Raw genomic sequence first — 20,301 nt, 5'->3', positions numbered from 1 at the left:
TTGGTACCTTGAAGTTTGGTTTCGGCAGTAGTGTTAGTAGTACATACATCTATTTTGTGATTTTTTTCCTTTAAATACAGTAGAACCTCAGTCCTTAACCATATCAGAGCTCGACATAATCAGATTTCGACACAAAATGTCGAGTAAATTTTGCATTGGAGCCCGAACAAAAAACTGGAATCTGACCTGATAAACCACATGGTTTTTGTAAACAAAGTGTTTCTTGTTTCAGTCAGTCAGCGCTAGTTGGCGATGTTCCCACCTGTCGTTTAAACCCCACTCAGCTGTGTTTCCAGTTTCTTAGTTTTTGTGGCTTTTTGTACTGTATTTTGATAAAAACATGGGTCCCATGAAACACAATATGGTATTGTGAGAGTAATATATGTACTGTACAGTATTCCAGTAGACTGTTTGAAATTTACCATAAATACTACTGTACGTAAACAACGTTTGTGTTACTGTGACAGGCCACTAGGGCAGTGCTATGGTTTGTTTACATCCACTCATGGCAAATGGCTGAAAGGGAAGCTGTTGACGTGTCATAAGCAATTTTTCGTAAGTGTGTGGTAACAGACATAATTCGGTTTGTTTTCAATATTTTATTAATTTACTATAGTAGTTAGACTTATTTTTGAATGTTTTATTATTAGCAACAAATTTTGTGCCTACCCAGTACAGTACAATACCTAGCCTAGTTTACGACACTCGGTTTCCCATCGGTAATATGGCCACATTGGATGTAGGGCAGTTTTTATTGATACAGTATGCATTTAAAGATAAAAAAAATGCATCTAATATGGTATGTTATTTAACTCTGAACTTATTTAATTGTAATTTATATGTAATGTTTTATGAACTTATTTAATTGTAATTTATATGTAATGTTTTGTATAAAAAGGCAAGGGTAGGGTAATAACTGGTGGTCGAGAATGGATTAATCCATTTCCAGTCATTTCTTGTGAAAAAAATCGATTCGGATCTTGACTGAATCGCATCTCAGCACTTCTTCTGGAACAGATTAGTGTTGAGGTCCGGGGTTCTACTGTAATTTGTTGCTTTAATGGTCTTTAAAACTGATATTTTGGTTAATTATAATGTCTTTCTGCAGTTTTCCAATAAATAAATTTTAATAGAATGTTTAATTTTGACATGTCTTATTTTAAAGAAGGAGAGTTCTGCATAACTTTCAAAATACTCTGTTAAATATCTGACAGTAAAAAGCATAATCATATTAAAGTCAAAATGCTAAAGCTATTTAAAGAATAATTAAATGACACCATGTAAAAAGATTTTAATAAATTTTTCTTCTGCCTCATTGAAACCGATAAAAGTCAATAAATAATTCGTACAGACATGGTGTTGTGTCAGAATCCTTATTTCTTGTCTTTTCTCTTCTCATGTAATCAAGGAAAAGGAGCTCTTTTTATTTGCATGCAAATTGATAGCATATTTTTTTTTTTAAATTAGTAGGATCAATAAAGTGCAGTAATTAAACTCGAGAACCATATAGTGAAATATAGAACTCCCTATTTCCACTCATTTAAAACTGTAATCGTAATTCTAATGATAAAATTAGGAAGCTTTGGAATAACATGGAATTGTGGTCTGAACTATTGTATGTGTAGTAAGTTATAGATACAATAATTCAATACATATTATCATTTATAATACACAGACTGGGACAAAATGGTCTAAGACATGTATATAAACCCCTAGTGGATGCATGTGAAAGTAAATTTTTCTTAAACTTTTGTTAAAAGTTTGTTTGACCAAAAATAATTTGGCTGTTTCCCCTAACTGAAGTGAAACCATTAAATTATAAAATGAGTTATTAGAAAAATTTGATTTCAGTCAAATTGTCCTAATCTAATTTCTCTTAATAAAAGTAAAGCTATAACATCTGTGAGCAATAATAATAGTTACAGAATACTCAAAATAAACCTCATTATTAGAAAAGCATTACAAATCCTTTTTCACATTTAAACAAACATTTAACTAGTTTATCTATGCTGTCAAATAATAAGTCCTGTAGCTTAATTTCAAAATGTTACTGAGTAACTGAATGGAAAAATGTTTGTCAGTTGACTGGCCAGGTACCGGAAGAACATAAGATTTACAAGGGACCTTTTCACCAGAAATAATAAAACAATTTTCTTATTTTTAGATTGATATTCAAGTTATTTTATTACTTTAAAAAGATTTCATTAGCTGAACATCTCAAGAAAGTTTAGTGAATACCACCCAACTAATAAACTTGTATAAAGCTTTTGAGAATTTAAAATTAATATCTAGTTAAATTCACATCAAACATACTAAGTCAGTGGTTCTCAACCTTTTTATTACCATGCCCCCTCTAAGACCTGGTCCTTCCCTCCACGCCCCCCTTGCATCTGTGAGTAAAATTCCCTCCCAGATTAGGAGGAAAATAAAAAAAAAGAGAATGAGAAAGAGGAGGAGTTTCGAGGGACAGGGAGGGAGGTAAATAATTACAAAATAATGGTAAGCCTAGCGAGTCTAACTAGAGTGGTAGACTATAGGAAACTAACGTTATAAGGCAATACATTTGCATATTTTTTATAAACCTCTGAATATTAGTTCCTCACTCTTGTTCAGATAATAACTAGTATAATTCTAGAATTTTTACATTTTCCCTAGGCCTCGCACCTCCCCTGGAAATTGCTGATGCCCCCCTAGGGCCCCCCCCGGTTGAGAACCACTGTACTAAGTCTAAAATATAAATTTTCTGGACTAATCTACACCTCAGGTGATTGTCAGCAAATGTGGTTGATTTTAGTGGAAAACAACAATGTGTGAATATAGTTATAACTTCATTCTGTGAAGAAGAAGAAGAATGCTAAAAGCCCAAGGGGTTCAATATGGAATAAACTGTGAAAGATAAGTAACCAAGAAAAGCAACTAAAACATTTGCAAGATGAATGATATGAAATAAGAAACTGAAATAAGGCTTGTGTCAGCCTACTTGATGAAAAAGCATTTGGACTAAGAGTGAACATCAGCTACAGGATTAGAAAAGTCATTCCACAATGTGGTCACAACAGTCGTGAAACAACTGAAAAAGAGAGTAATACTGCACCTTACAGGAGAAAAGGAATTACCATTTAGAATTGACCACTTATCTAGTACTAAATGGGGAATGGTATAATCTAGGAGGATCTAATTGTAAGGGTGATCAGAATTTCAAAATATTTTATACATGCTTAGTAAGAATGCACATTTGTTGATGCCTTGAGTTGACAAGTGCATTACATCTTTAAATGTGATACTGAAGGAGCCAATCAGTCGGTTTATTTTTGTATTTCCATAGTAACTGCATTGTGAAGTTCTAATATTTCTTTTGCATCCCAGGCACTTTTTCTAATGCCTTTTCAAGTGAGGTCATGCTCTCTGGTAAATATTTTGAAGACTACAAATGAGAAAATTATGAAGTTTAGGTGTCCAGGGGCTGGAAGGTAGACAAGTTCTCAAAGGTGGAGGTGTGTCAGTTAATAAGAATAGTGGTAGATTTAGACACGGAATCAATACTACTAGGATGAATTTCCAGAAAATTAAGGAGATAGAATATAGCTAAAGATCTGGAGTAGATAGGAATTAGGCAGAAAGTGCATACAAATAAAATTCAGAGTGAGAAATTCTTTCACACCTGAACCTGTAAAGCAAAATTCTGACATACTAAAACCTTAGTGATGATGAAGTTTGACTGGAAAAGGCCATGTAGAAGCTTTCAAGACTAATAATACAGTATATTGTGATTTTTATGATTATGGCATACAGTAGTGGAAGAAGGATCACACATGAAGAATCTTTTATAGAAAGATTCAAGGTATCCTGTTTGGTGATAACTATATTTACTGGGTAATTTTGTTTTATTTTAAGTTTTTCTTAAAATCAGAATCAATGCTGTCTGATTACAAGATGATAGCATTGTTTTACAGATAAGAGAGGGAGGCTTTATTACAACGGAACACTTTTTAGTTTTTGTTTGTGTAGCAACTTTGTGACAATTTGAGCCATCTTTTCTGGAAACCCAACCGTTAATTTTAAGATTAACCATACGGTGTACAGTGCTTTTGTTCTATGTAGTGTCATACACATTTCTGTAAATTTATAAGAGGTCATCATCTGATCCTAGATGTAATCATGGTGTTAGTATTTTCCTAATTTTGTAAGGTTTTTGTGTAGTGCAGGCATTTAATGTTTAAGTTTACTGTGTGGTTACATGGTAATATTGGAAAAGTTAACGAATCATACTGTATATGCGATGTGGAATTGATTATATTAGCAATGGTCCAGGGAACAGAAAAACTACTGTATATGATGGAAGATGGCAACTGTTTGAGGGAATATGATATGTATATAAGTTACTGTTCTTTGTGCAAGTCATCTTCATATTACTGTATTACTGGCACTAGTATTGTAACTTCTGAAATGTTTCATCATTATACAAGAAGTAAGGGTGAGGAAAATTGATAATACAGGCTATAGTCCTTTTGAGTGTTTTTAATAAATATGGAGAGTAGCAATGTGATCTTCCAGATGATTTTTCAGAGCAGTAGTATTAAAAATGAAAATTGAAAAGACCAAAGAAAACAGAAAAGTATGATAGAAAGCTGTGCAGCAGTGGGGGTCGGGCCATTGGTAATAGAATGGTGAAAAGAATGTTTAGTTTTGTCCACACTGGATTTGGTACTCCCTTATTGGGGCATAAAAGGTGAAAAAGGGTGTTAGTCCTGTAGTTACACATCAGAAAATTCTGCCATTGTTTTTTTTATTTTATCCCTTGTAACTCAAAGTGTTTTTGAAAAAATTCAGTTTAAGCAACATCTTAAGGTTAGGTTCCCTAATACTGTTACTGGTATTTTTATTCCCAAAGGCATATTTAAAAGAACCAATAAAAAAAGTGAAAGGTTGGGATGCATTGTACTGTGCAATAGAAAGGTGGATGTTTGTATCCTGGCTAGTTTAACATTTACTGACTTAGCGAAGGCATCTTATAATCTGTAACCTTAATCACATGAACATTTATCAAAGAACAAATCGTGTATTACAGATAGTTGCAGGTATACAGTGGCCGTTAAAACATGGTCTCTGTTTAGGCTAAGTGATGAAGGTAAAGAATATTCTCTTGCAAGGGCCACATGTCAGATTATGTAATATTTCCTTTGAAATAGAAGAATCCATATGCAGAATCTGAATTTGCACTGTAAGTGATGTCTTCATATTTTTAACGAACATTAATGCTGAATTTCCACTTGTCAGACTCACATACCAATGGTTTTATAGTACCAGTTTCACTTGGGATGATGTTCACTTCACCAGTGTGACTGAAATACTGTTGGTTCTGACAGCTTAAAACTGTGCTGAAGATTATTGTTTAAGGCTAATACTGTTACAAAGAAAATAGGAATTTCCAGCCTTGTAGCATTCTTTGAAGTCTGTTTACTCTCTCTAGTTATCATAGTTTTCCTGTCATGATAGATAAGAGACATCCTCTTAGTCGTGTTTTTCAGCCTCCACTATGGCATAATTATACTGTTCCATTGAGTTTTATATTCTGTCACATAGCCTAGCCTAATGAATTGTATCTTAAACAGTGCAGATTGAAATTAGCAGTTTTTAGATTTATGACTCTCTCTCTCTCTCTCTCTCTCTCTCTCTCTCTCTCTCTCTCTCTCTCTCTCTCTCTCTCTCTCTCTCTCTCTCTCTCTCTCTCTCTCTCTCTCTCTCTCTCTCTCTCTCTCTCTCTCTCTCTCTCTCTCTCTCTCTCTCTCTCTCTCTCTCTCTCTCTCTCTCTCTCATATATTTATGGAAAATGCTTTAAACATGTGCTTGACATTAATTACATTAATGTCTTATATATAACTTTTAGTGGAATTTAAAAGGGCAGATAAACTTTAATTGCCATTTAGGCTTTAGATTTTAGAAATGTATTTTTGGAACAGGGGTTCTGTGCAAGTGTTCATTTTGTATCAGAACCAAACATGCTGAAATTGTGTTGCTGTATATCTAGTTGTCATTTGGAAATTGACAGTTTTCCCCAGTTTGATTTTATTAACAGTTTTCAAATATTTCCCTAAAAACTAGAGTGAGTCCTCCAAGTACTGCGCTGTATTTAAACCTTGGAGCTGCAAGAAAAGTTGTGGTAAGCAGGTAGGTGAGTGGGTAGTAATCCTCACTCACACAAACACCTGTAGCAAACTTGTTAACAGGCTGCAAAAAACCAAACCAACTGAAGGATAATCCTGTATAAAACATCAGCTTTGTATATATCTAGGGATAAATACAATTTTTCTTTAAAAAATTAGCTAAGCCATAAATATTTAACATCGGGTGTGAATTGGGCTCTCTTCACTCTAGTCTGCCCTGTGCACAGTCTGTGTAGGCTCCCATCAGGCCTGGGTGTTTGTGTGTTCCCATTTTCCATGATATCCAGGGCCTTCATAGAGGTCATTCCCCAGCAACTTTCATACCTACGACTTTCTGTTTTAAACTAAACTGTTCTTGTCCCTTCTTATCACATTCCCCAAACTATCTCACTCCTTGAGATTTGGTATAGTTCAGCCACTGGACACCATTGCTTCCTCTCCATTTTGTTCAGACTGTTGTCACTCATTAGCTTACTTCCTTCTCAGTTTCTGTGTCACAGTCCAGTGTGTCTCCAAGGTAGGAGGAATTTTGTACATCTTTGAAGACTTGCCCTGTACCAAGAAATAGTTCTCCACTTCCCTCTACGTGTTATATATATATTTTTAGAAGTACTGTATCATCTGTTACATGAAGTATGTACTTAGTATATTAACCTGGGTTCACCTTCACACCTTCAGGTAGTTTAATGCTATTTGTAAAATTCACAGTGCAAGTTATTTCATGTACAGGGTGGTAGTTTTAATATCATTTTTGAGTCTCAAAAATGCTTAACAACCTGGAAGGTTGTTAAGCATTCTGAGAAGTCATAGTTTACTCAGAGTAATAGTTCCGTTTATAGAATTGTCTTTTATAGGTATTGTACTGTAATCATAAGCAAATTTATATTGAAGTAGTTGTGCACAAATTTCTGTTTTTTATTGGTACATGCTGTGTTTATGTAGTAAGTTACTAATTTCTGATGGTAATGCAAGTTTTTTAAACTTGGTATATGAACACACGAAAGGGAGAAGTGTTCATTTCTTTGGGTGTATTTTAAATACCATTTTATATCTGAGTCCAAATCAATCTCGAATTTTTAAATCAAGATATACTGAGATCTGACTTTCATTGCAGGTTGGAGTCCATCGTGGAGGGCGATGATTCCGTTGACTCAAATGGGTTGCGTACGGTAGTTATCAGTAGAGGAGAGAGGGGCTATGGAGTCACAGTTTCAGGAGAAAGCCCTGTCATTGTTCAGGATGTCAAAGATGGTAAGTTTGGTGGTAATTTGGTTATTACTGCAAGGCAGACCTCCTTTGAGATTTTTTGTGTGCACCAGCATAAAAGATGCACCCAAATCTTGGGACATATTTGATAAAAATTAGAAATCCTTCACTTTTTAATCTGAATAGTTCTTCCAGTATAGGCTATTTAGAAGCTTCTTCCTTACCTGCATTCAGATATTATTGTAAAGAAGAAGAAACGGTAATATCATTAGGAATGTTAGTGAGTCTGCCCCTTGCAAAATATGTGTTTTAAATTATCATATAGGCCTCAGCCTAAGACAGTGACTAGCATGAACCCAACTTTCGACCATTTTGTCATCTACTTACTATGTTAGCATTCATATATGGTAATGAAATTTTAAGCTTGTTAAAAATGATATACATTATGGCATCATTTATGTGATATGGCATACAAAAATTATTTCTTTCTCTCTTGCATTGTGTATCATTATTTTATCCAACATTTTGATAAATTAAATGTAATATCTCTTATAAAATGTGATTTATCGGTAAATATATTTTATTACATATTTACATAAGATTTCAAAGAGTGAGGAACGATTGCCTAAGGTTTAAGTTGGAGTAACAGACTTAGAATATGCAGGTGATGCTTTTTTAACTAGTGGAACACCACAAGGTTTGTTACTTCATAGAATGCCTTATGTAACCAGAGAGATAGGACTGAAAATGAACGTAAAATATCGAGGACAGATGATGCACAAATACGTCAAACAACACCAGATGGAGAGGATGAATCTTTCAGATATTTAGGAATGATATCTTATGCATGTTTTCGTGAGTTGGAATGTTGTGAAAAAACTAGAAAATGTCAGTCAAACAGTTGGCAGGTTGAATAAAATTTGGAAAGCAAACAGATTGAAATTTCATACTTAATTCTAGCATGATATGTATTACTTATGGAAGTGAATCCAGGTGTGTAAGTGAAACTATCTTAAAAGTTTGCCAATTTTAAAATAAAGCTTTAAGAGGAATATTAGGAGTCAGATGGCAGGATAGAGTTAGAAATTATACCACGAGGGAAATTACTTAAGTTCCATAAGTAGATGAGGTAATGATGAAAGGGAGATCAAGTTGGCTAGGACAGTTGCTGTGGACAATCCTTGGGAGAGCATTACGAGATATTGTCAGCTGGGCTCCTTGAGTACCAGAAGAGAAGGAAAACCTAGACCTGCTTTTATGAGAATTATGAGAAGGGAAGCTATAGATTAGTAGAGATTTCTGGAAGATAAGCACAGGAAAGACTAAGAGTGGCAGAATTTCCCAGTTGCCACTTACTTTACACCATGTAAAGATGATGATCATGATTATGACAGAGTAAGGAGCTTACAACATTTTGTGGACAGTGTAAGGATCTTGTAAATTTTTATATGCCAAACCAGATGAATTGTCATATTTCTTGAACATAGCTTTTAATAAGCTCTGCACATATACCCAAAATGGAGGGAATGTTTATTAGATTTTAAATGTGGGGATACCAAGGTGTGAGTACAAAAGGGTGACCACTTGCTCAGAATAAATCTGAAGACAAGTGTTGAGATACAATGCTTACTTTAAAATAATTTTTGTGTTATACCTTGATATATTGCATTTATTACCATATTTCATAGCTTGCAAGATGCCCCTCAGATACAGTATTGTCATTATTAGTACATTACCTATTCATATTACCTGAATAGAAAGGAATTACATATTATAAAAATCAATGATGTTAAGCAGTAGCAGTTATGCTTATGGGTAGATCAGTGAAGCTGTGAATAATTCAGCTTACCTCCTCCTTCCAAAAACTGCAGCTCTCAAAAAGTGTTGCACCTATTCTCTATTCCATCTTGTCTTTCACAACATTCTTCCTTTAAGGGCACAGATCTCTTGTCCTCATGGGAGAAATCAAAGTTCTTGAAGCTCCATAGCATCTTTGAAAAGATAAGGTGAACTACATGATCTTTCCTGCCATGTCTGACATTTGAAGGGTTGTTAAAAACTCTTGTTCTTGGTAGTTCATGACCCCGTAGGGGATAGTGCAGTCAGTGGACCTCATGTGGTGCACTGTAGGCATCACTTAAGGTTCTTCCTTTCATATTCTCTTTCTTCCATCTTACTTTCCACCCTCCCCTAACAATTCATTCATAGTGCAACTGCGAGGTTTTCCTCCTGTTACACCATTCAAACCTTTTACTATCAATTTCTGTTTCAGCGCTAAATGACCTCATAGGTCCCAGTGCTTGGCCTTTGGCCTAAATTCTGTATATTCAATTCATTGGTAGATCATGAATTCATGGCAAAAACTCAGAACTCACCAGTATCTGACACAAGGTTTGAGAGCTTTATGTTTCTGTCCCTCTTGATACTTTGTTGATGAAGATTGGAATGGGATGCTTTTGCCTCCCGAGATTTTTTGCAGTGTTACTTGAACCAGACCTCAGGCCTGATTGTCAATTCCTGTTTGTATTTGCCGGGATGTAGAAGGCATGTAAAAATATTACAGTATTTCCTTCTGGCTTTGTGAGGTAATCATACAGGTTTACCAGTTGTATAGCAAGTGAGACAACTTAATACTCTAGGTAACATAAACAACAAGTCCTTGGACATCTTCACTTTAGGACCTAGGGTGGCTGCTGTTGTATTAAGACAGGAAAACATCTCACCACAGGTTCATCATGAGTATAGTGTGAGGATTTAAAGTAAAAGTAGTTGGTCTGTCCCTTTTTTCCTTTCATCTCTACTGCAGACAGTATGTGGTCATGATTTGTGCTGGTCTGGCTTGATGCAGGAATATTGCATAACCAAATTTCCTATCTGAAGACTATGGCTAGAGGATGTGAATTCCTTTGCCTTCATTAACAAGGAGGCCTTACTGTAGAACTAACTATTATCTTGGGCTTTAGAAAAAATATTGCCTACCAAGTTGTATGGCAAGTACATAATGGACTTCTGTACTGACTCTGGCACAGAGCCCTGTTAGTCTCTGCATCAGTAAAAGCCAAGTTTTATTAGAGTGGCAGAGTTGGCTATCCCTGTTCACATATGTGACTGGAAAGTTGACATTTCTTGGTAATGTTGAACTGTATTTCAAGTTCCCACCCTTGCAGCTCCTTGAGACAAAACCTCTAACCCAATAAGTGAATCTTTGTTATAAGAAAAAGGTTGCAGGGTTACTTCTAATTGCATTAATTTTATATATAAACCTAGTCAACACTGCATTTGTCCATATAGCCACAGGTAAAAATGAGATTTTAGTCAGGGTAATGGCTGGGACTCCCTTTATTCTGCTGTTACAGTCATCAGTTGCACCAGTAACTATCATGTTAACAAGCTTCAGGGATCAAACCAGCTTTTGCTAGAAGAATCTCCTGGATGAGAGTTAAGTTTGTATATCTAGGCAAAATCAGCTTATTTTCTAAGAAAACTTCAGTTTTGAATTTAACCATTTCTGAATATTTATTGCTGTTAGTTAGGAGGTCAGATATTCTTATTAATGCCAGACATTCTGTGGGTGATAATTTTTATTTAGAGATTTATTAAATTTCTTTAAAAAGTAATTGTAATTTTAAGAACATTGGAAATGAAATGCAAGAAATTTCAGCTATTGCAATAAAGAAAAATTAATAGTAATAGAACACTTGTCTTCTGTGGTCCCCGCATTTACACCAAAGATTAAAAAGTATGAAGATTGTACATAACATGTATGTAGGTAAGATAAGAGAACGAGTTTATGAAGAAACTTGACGCATTGAATACAGTGAACCCTCGTTTATCGCGGTAGATAGGTTCCAGAACTGGCCGCGATAGCTGAAAATCCGCGAAGTAGGGACACCATATTTACAGTATTTATTTAACATGTATTCAGACTTTTAAAACCCTCCCTTTACATAGTACTGTTAACAAACCACCCTTTACAGCAATGTACAGATATCTACAATACGTACATACAGTACACAGGCACAAATGATAAGCAATAAAACAGTAAGTGAACATAAAAAAATAGAAAGATTGTTATGGTGCGTGCTGTACAATTGTACAGTATTTTACTCACCACGATAGAGTTGGAAGTTACAATAAAGCCCTCCTCGTATGTACTGTTAACAAACCACCCTTTAATGTACAGAACACTTAATGCATGTACAGTACCTAATCTAAAACAGGCACTAATATTAAAATGTTAGAATATTAAAGTATATAAAGAAATAAAGATTGTTACTGTACCCACCATGAAAGAAGTTGAAGAAAAACTTGAATGATGATGGCGATGAATTTGCTGCACAGTAGAAATGATGATGATGAAGCTGATGATGTCTTCTACTGTGCAGCCAATGATTGTATTTTACGTCTCTTCAGACTGAGGTGTCTTTTCCTGGGAAACCTCTTCAACTTCTTCCTGGGACACTTCTTCAATTTCTTCCGTAGGCATAGTGGCAGGAGGAACTGGCTCTTTATTGCGAGGCTGGAAGAACATTGTGATCGGAAGTTGCTGCCGCTGCTTCTTTTTTCGATCGAAGAGCATCCTGTAGGGAGTCATGTCTTCATCGATTTTGTTGCAGAACTGCAGAGAACGAACCATATCCTCGTCCCATTCTTGTGACAATTCTTTCAGCTCCTTCGCTAGGTTGCAGAGCTTGGCAAGCTGTTCTAATGTTAAGCCTGTTTCTTTGACAACTTCTTGGGTCTCTTCCTGTGGTTCATTTTCTTCCTCACTGGCTGATTTTGTCAGGTCTTCGAGGTCTGCGTCAGTTAGCGGCTGGGAATGGCAGTCCAACAACTCGCCAACGTCTTCCGTCGTCATGTCGCCAAACCCGTCACCTCCAATTATCGAGCCAACTGCACAGATTTCCGTACTTCAGGGTGTTGAATCTCGGCAGGCGTAAATCCCTCGTCGTCGTAAACAATCTCGGACCACAACTTCCTCCAGCTCGCGTTAACGGTAGCAGGCTTCATTTCTTGCAGTGCCTTCTGGATGTTCTGAAGGCACGTGGCAATTGTGTACTGCCGCCAGTACGCTTCAAATTGAATGTTTCATCCTCATCTTCTTGGGCGGCATCCACACACGCAACGAGGTCCGCCAAGGTATCCTTCGTGTAGAGGGCCTTGAACGCCCTGATAACCCCCTGGTAACCCCCTGGTCCATCGGTTGAATTAAGGACGTTGTGTTGGGTGGCAGGAACTCAACCTGAATGCCCTCATGCGAAAGATCAGTCGCGTGTCCACCAGCGTTATCCAACAGGAGAAGGATCTTAAATGGCAAGCCCTTCTCTAAGAGGTATTTACTGACTTGTGGGATAAAACACTGGTGGAACCAGTTGGAGGTCAGCATCTTCGTAATCCATGCTTTTGGATTATGCATCCAATACACGGGAAGGAGATTCTTATTTTTATTTTTCAAAGCACGAGGGTTTTTCGACTTATAAATAAGCCCTGGCTGTAGCAAAAATCCCGCAGCATTGCCACACATCACGAGGGTAACACAATCTTTGAATGCTTTAAAGCCAGAGACTTTGGCTTCTTCTTTGAACAGGAAAGTTCGCGATGGCATTCTCTTCCAAAACAAACCCATCTCGCCCATATTAAAGACTTGTTCGGCTTGTATCCACCTTCAGCGATAATATTCTTGAATGTCTCATTCGCGTAAGTTTCAGCAGCGACCGTGTCAGCGGAAGCAGCCTCGCCATGCAGGGAAATGCTTTTCAGGCCAAGCGTTTGAAACTTGGCGAACCATCCTTTGCTGGCTGGAAAACGTCGTGGTGTCTGAGGCTGGGAATCAGTGGATGTCCCTGCTTGAGGTTCATCTACATCATCTTCGTCGTCTTCCTCTTCTTCTTCAGCGTGGTCGCCATCATCTTGAGGTTCCTTTGCCACGAAATTCTCATACAACCTCAAAGCCTTGGTTCGGATGGTGTTCGGATCCAAGGCTATTTTCTTCTTCCGCAGTCGGCAATCCAGATTGACAAAGCACCTTCCATACGGACGATCGTTTTATTACGAGCCGTAATAACTCGCTTTGCTGACTTGCTAAAGGTGATGGCAGCCGTCTTCCAAATCTTCGCCTCATCCTTCTTAATGTAGCTTAACGGTGGATTCGTTCACTCCAAAATGGCGGGCCACGCCGCGAACTTCTCCCTTCCTTCAACATATCGAGAAGTGTCACCTTCTCAGCAATCGTCATCATTTTCCGTTGGCATTTAGGCTCAGTACCAGCCTTAGCAGAAGCAGAACGCTTGGGAGCCATTGTAGGGGTTAAACAGTTAAAAAAAGTTCAACTTCAAACACACACTGTCACGCACAGCATTGGTAATGTAAACAGCATCTATCTACCGAGAGCGGGAAACGGTGGCCGCGAGAAGATGCTGCGGGTCAGAGACAAGGGAAGCTGCTGCCGGTCGGAGAAACGGTCAAAACACCAATCACAGGCGAGATTACAAAACTTGGGAGCTGATTCGTCATCTATCACCAATGGAACCAATCACAGCCCATCTTACATGCTAGTTTCAAATTCAAATATACTTTACGCTATTTTATGCTTTTTTTGTTGTAGTAGTATAGGTTTATTCGAGATGTGATTTTTGCAACAAACAATATTATTGGATGCAGTACAAAAGATTCATGGAAAAGATGCACATTCATTACATTTGTATCTTATAATTAGTATATATGTAGCCATCAGCAGCCTTACACCATTCAAATATGACAGTGTCAGACTGCATCTGATTAGCGTTTCATGTTCAGTTTAATTTTACTAGTACTATAATGAATTATCGTATGATCACATTCTCTTTTTGTTTAATTTCATTTTGTACTGAATTATATGTCATAATGCAATGAACCAACAGTACTAGCAGATATTAATAATTATTAATGGAATTAATGAAATATATGGGTCTTCATATATCGCGACTATTTTTGAAATTTCCGGAAAATCCGCTATATATTTTCTCTTATAATATACATACGTAATGGAAAAAATCCGCGAAGTCGTGAATCCGCGATAGTCGAACCGCGAAGTAGCGAGGGTTCACTGTATATGCCAGGTATGAAGGGAAAAGACAATGGGATTTACAGGGTGGTAAATGGAATCAATTTGAGAGAATTGTGTAAGTGAATTGTTATTGTTTAAGAATCATTTGCATGTCAGTGAATAGCTGTTGGGTACAATGTCATAATTTAAAGCTTCAGTTTACAAATTTTTTGTATTTAAGTATCTTGAAACTTTCACGTTTACCATGCTTCTGGGCTATATATGTTTTGTTTGCTTTACAGGAGGTCCAGCAGCACTGGCAGGTGTCAAGAAAGGAGATTCCATCATTAAAGTCAATGGGATGCTAGTGTCTCAAGCCAACCATAGAGAAGTAGTTCAGATTATAAAATGTAAGTAGTAGTATATGTTGATGTGTATTCCCTAAAATGATGAGATGTCTCAGACACAGTTTTAGTGTAAGGATGGGAGAAATTATGGTAAAGGTGGAATATTTGCAGTTACACCTTTAATTAGTAGAGGACAAGGTTTTAATAAATTTATGCCTGGTGAATTATAAAATTAGCAAATATACGAGAAGCTGAAAGGGTAGGGATAATTTTGCATCTGCGTTTGGCAATATGTGAAGACTTAATTAAGATGTTATTTTAAATCACAAAAATGGGTTACCATTATGCAAGTTAAGATGTTACAATCTGTGATTTTATTATATTTTTAAGGGCTTCTGAGGACTGCAGTAACAAGGTTGATGGAGGCCGTATTTATCAAAACTTTGTCTACTTTATAATCATACATCCAACAAAAGGCTAGATTTTAGTTGGTAGGGGTGTCATGTAAAAATTGTACTTCCACCTTTACTGGGTACTTTTAGTGAGTTAAGATGCAAGAAATTTGCATATATACTGTAGTCATGGTCTTTGTACTCAGTGTTTTTTGCCAAATACAAGTGTATAAATAGACAGGTAGATAGACAGATATTTGGAGAGGTAAAATTAGCTTTTAGGGATGCACATTGCAAATCCAGAATTTGTATTCAGTTTTGCATGATTCCCAAGCTTGAGCCTGTGGGTATATCCTATTGTTTATTTTGAAATGAGCAGTGGACATGCTTTGGCGTGTTTTAAGTAGATGAAACATTGGTACTTCCTTGTACAGCTATCATGCTCTAATGGGAATTGCTTGAGCGCTGCATTGGGTTTTATCTGATTTGATTTATTATGCAGATCAGCAAAATGATTTGTATATATTCTTTATGGGTTTCTGAAATGCTTGCTAAATGGTCAAGCAGTTATAAATAGGAAATATAAGAAAAATTAAGAAAAAGGTTGTAGGTTAAATTACAGCTTTATGAGATCTCAACTGTACAAAAGGACTAATATATTTTTTACACTATACCCTTATTTGCTTTGGAGAAAAGATCGGCAGGGAAATATACTGCTACAGTAACTTTAAGCTGCAAGTTGTAACTGAAGCTGAGAAAACAATATTCAAGCTGCTAATGACTCTAAATTATCGTGCATCGGCAACATGGATGAAACTTGACCGTAAATAAAACTGGAGAGAATGTATTTTAATCAAAACTACTGGGCATGAAAGAATACAAATTACTACTGTTTTCACTTCGATAAAAGATAAATACGTAAAGCTCGTATTATGGTGAAATCAAGAGAAAATCCAAAACCGCCAGCCGCGATTCCCACGAATGTCATATATTAACGAAAAAAAATAGCTAAATTGTTTTCACAACGAGACATATTTAAGTTATATTTCGACTTAACACTTCGTATAACGAAAAATATCCTTGTCCCAACTAAATAAAGTATCCATATTCATTTACGTTAACTAGAAGCAAGAAAAGCACTTTGAACTTAGTTAAATGCGGCGAAATAAACTCCACGATATCGATTCCCAAAACAAAACATTGATCGCAATTTATAATACAAAAGCCATATGAGAATATACGCAGTTGGAAACAATGTAGTGAAGCATAACTTTTTGAAAGATCCATGAAAAAGATGCACATTCGTTATTTTGATGTCTGTATAATACTGTCAATATGTGAATAGAGTTCAGTATAATGTTGGCTAGGCTACCAGTTTGTTGATGCAGCACACTTTATTCATTAAATCGAAGCGCCGGGCGAGCTTGAGAAGTTAGCGAATTAGCGACCAGAAATTTGAAAATTAGTGCGGAAACATTAGAAATTACTCTAGCCGAAATTTGTGCCGGATTACTGATTGTTCCGGACTACTGATTGCCGGATTAGTGATGGTCAACCTGTACATACATTTATTCATACGCTTCACTGTGTTAGACTTCCAGGTAATTTAATAAACTACAGCTGAAAATGGAATACTGTATGATAGGAAATAAAAACACCAAGTTTTTTCAAAGTAATTACATGTAGACGAAGTAGAAAGAAATAGGGAATAAGAAATATTACAGTTATATTGAACATGCTACAAAAGTGAAACAGAAAATAAAAGCAATCATGTAACTTACAAAACATGTAGACCTGGGCTGATGACCAGGTAGTGGAGGCAGTTGTTGTCAGCCCTTAAACGCCGAGCCTCTATTTACAAAAGTGTCTGCCGTATGCCAGCGGGATTTGGGAGTTAGCGCTGAAGCGGAAAGAAAGTTTTTTTCAAAAAATCACAGCACGCTTAGTTTTTAAGGTTAAGAGTTCAATTTTTGGCTCCTTTTTTTCTCATTGCCTGAAGTTTAGTATGCAACCATCAGAAATGAAAAAAAAATATCATTATCATATATAAATACTGTATTGGAATATATGACAGCGCAAAAAAAAAATTTCATATATAATTGTATACAAATCACGCTGTGAGCAAAACGGCTAAAGCTAATGAGCTATTTTTTTTTTTTTTGTTGTATTGTACACTAAATTGCGATGATTTTGGTATATAACAAATTGTAAAACGATCAAAGCAATACAGAGAAAATGTTATCACAAAATGATGCATGAATTTTTTAAATTCACCATAAATCGAAATATTGTGCTAGAGACTTCCCGTTTGTTGCAAAATGAAGGTAAATGATTGATTATTACTAGAATGTAAGAGTTTTAGCTTACAATTGCATTTTTCGACCATTTCAGTCGAGTCAAAGTTGACCAAAGGTTGAAATTTCGGCACTTATCGTGATTTATATGAAAATATTTCAAAACTGATAAAAAAGGTACAACCATGAGTTATTTTTTATTGTATTCTACATGAAATTGCGCACATTTTCATATATAAAATTTTATGTAACGACTAATATAAAATGGTGCAAAAATTACGACAAGGTGACTAAAGAAATTCTGAGATTTTCAGCAGAGTTAGCGCGCGCAGACATAAGGAAAATTTTTTTTTTCAAAAATTCACCATAAATGGAAATATTGTGCTAGAGACTTCTCGTTTGTTGCAAAATGAAGGTAAATGATTGAATATTACTAGAATGTAAGAGCTTTAGCTTACAATTGCATTTTTCGACCATTTCGGTCGAGTCAAATTTGACTGAAGGTTGAAATTTAGGCACTTATTGTGATTTATATGAAAATATGCCAAAATTGATAAAAGCTACAACCATGAGTTATTTTTTGTTGTATTCTACATGAAATTGCGCACTTTTTCATATATAAAACTTTATGTAACGGCTAATATAAAACTGCAAAAATTACGACGTGACCAAAGAATTTCTGAGATTGTAAGAGCCTGACGCTGTCACTTCCAAACATGTGTGTGTTCGTTGTCCATCGGAGTGGCGAGACGTTTGGCGTCTTCACAGAAGAAACATACACACAGTTTGATACAGAAGATTCGTTGGAACATTATGAGTACATGATTAGAATGCTTGCATGGCAATGTAAGTAGTGGTGATTGTATATACATCAAGACAACAATGGTTAGGGAGAAACAGACGGAAATATTGTATGGTTGAAATCGCGTTCCTTTAGAGAAAGAAAACGAGATGCTCTTGTTGTCTTGCCCACTCCGATGGACGATGAACACCACGTGTTTGGAAGAGACGGCGTCAGGCTCTTACAAGATTTTTAGCAGAGTTAGCGCAGACATGAGGAAAAAGTTTATTTCAAAAATTCACCATAAATCGAAATATTGCGCTAAAGACTTCTCATTTGTTGCAAAATGAAGGTAAATTATTGAATATTACTAGAACGTAAGCGTTTTAGCTTACAATTGCATTTTTTGACCATTTTGGTTGAGTCAAAGTTGACCGAAGGTTGAAATTTTGGCACTTACCGTGATTTATATGAAAATATGTCAAAATTGATAAAAGCTACAACCATGAGTTATTTTTTGTTGTATTCTACATGAAATTGCACACATTTTCATATATAAAACCTCATGTAAAGGCTAATACAAAACAGTGCAAAAATTACGACAAAGTGACTAAAGAATTTCTGAGATTTTCAGCAGAGTTAGTGCGGACGTAAGGAAAAAATGTTTCTCAAAAATTCACCATAAATCGAAATATTGTGCTAGAGACTTCTCGTTTGTTGCAAAATGAAGGTAAATGATTGAATATTACTAAAATGTAAGAGTTTAGCATACAATTGCATTTTTTTACTATTTCGGTCGAGTCAAAGTTGACCGAAGGTTGAAATTTAGGCACTTATTGTGATTTATATGAAAATATGTCAAAATTGATAAAAGCTACAACCATGAGTTATTTTTTGTTGTATTCTACATGAAATTGCACACATTTTCATATATAAAACTTTATGTAAAGGCTAATAGAAAACGGTGCAAAAATTACGACAAAGTGACTAAAGAATTTCTGAGATTTTCAGCAGAGTTAGCTGATGCTTTCTTTTGGGATAAGAAAGAAATTCACACATGCGCAACTGGGTCACGCTTGTAAACAAAACAACAGCATGATCCGTGAACTCCCAGCATCCCTCAAGTCGTGTGATTTAAAATTTTTCGCAAACGAGGCCTATATATAAGTATTTTTCCGCGAATATTTAAAAAAACTTTTTGTAGTCGACGTATTTTACATCCACTTGGCACCCGACAGACAACTTTTGTCGACGTAAAATACGTCCAGTCGGCGTTAAAGGGTTAGAGACCTCAACCTTCACCTTAACACATATTCACTGCCTTAATCTTAACTAATTTTCACACAAATAGAAAATACCCATAATACCATGAGTGAAAAGTGAAATTGGAGATGTTGATGAACTGACTAATGGAGGAAGGATGTGCTTGTTAGATTTTAAAATTCCGTACTTGTTCATCACTATGCACGGTTTTGATAACCGAAATGGTGTCGAGTGGTAGCAGGAGTGAGCATTTTAGTTACATGTATATATTTATATGTCTTATGATCAGTATGTAAATCTCTATACTGAACAAACTAATGATACAAGAACTACCATATTTATTTGGGCATATGAGACCCTCCCCTTTTCAGGAGGGAACATTATGAAAACATTCTTCAGTTTTTTATATGTAAACATTTAATATTAATGAATTATAGCCACAGTATGGCAGAAAAAGCTTGGACACAATGTGCTACTAGGACAGCAGTGAAAGCCCTTATTTTAATTGTATTGTAATTTACATGAGAGAACATACGCAGCTTAGGTATAACAGAAAACATTTTTTAACACCCGTCCTTCACCTCCAAGATTATCATTACACATTGAAATGGATTCTGGTACCTTATTGTTAATTACCTTGCAGTGTTTTACCTCATTATGTTGCTTAGTTGATTGTAGTTATTTGTGAAGATCAGATTAAGTGCACAGACCTCATTCCAAAGGTTATTTAGGAAGAAACTATGAGCATCTGATTTATCCATCAAACTTCTTAATATTTTGGTCTTTGGTGCATCCCCTTCCAACGTGATAAGTATTTCTTCTTTCCATGA

At 35.9% G+C, this 20,301-nt stretch overlaps 1 protein-coding gene across 1 annotated transcript in view; it reads left to right on the top strand.

Annotated features, from left to right (window-relative positions):
* The window catches only part of RhoGEF2 (Rho guanine nucleotide exchange factor 2), an 808,005-nt gene that overhangs the window by 10,080 nt on the left and 777,624 nt on the right, over positions 1 to 20,301 (top strand). The window contains 2 exon segments of the mRNA XM_067122600.1: positions 7,279 to 7,415; positions 14,697 to 14,804. Coding sequence (XP_066978701.1) covers positions 7,279 to 7,415; positions 14,697 to 14,804 — 245 coding nt within the window.

The sequence above is a fragment of the Macrobrachium rosenbergii genome, chromosome 20 (assembly GCF_040412425.1).
Source record: "Macrobrachium rosenbergii isolate ZJJX-2024 chromosome 20, ASM4041242v1, whole genome shotgun sequence".
In the NCBI taxonomy this organism is placed as follows: Eukaryota; Metazoa; Arthropoda; class Malacostraca; order Decapoda; family Palaemonidae; genus Macrobrachium; species Macrobrachium rosenbergii.
This window is presented reverse-complemented; position numbering and strand designations above follow the sequence as displayed.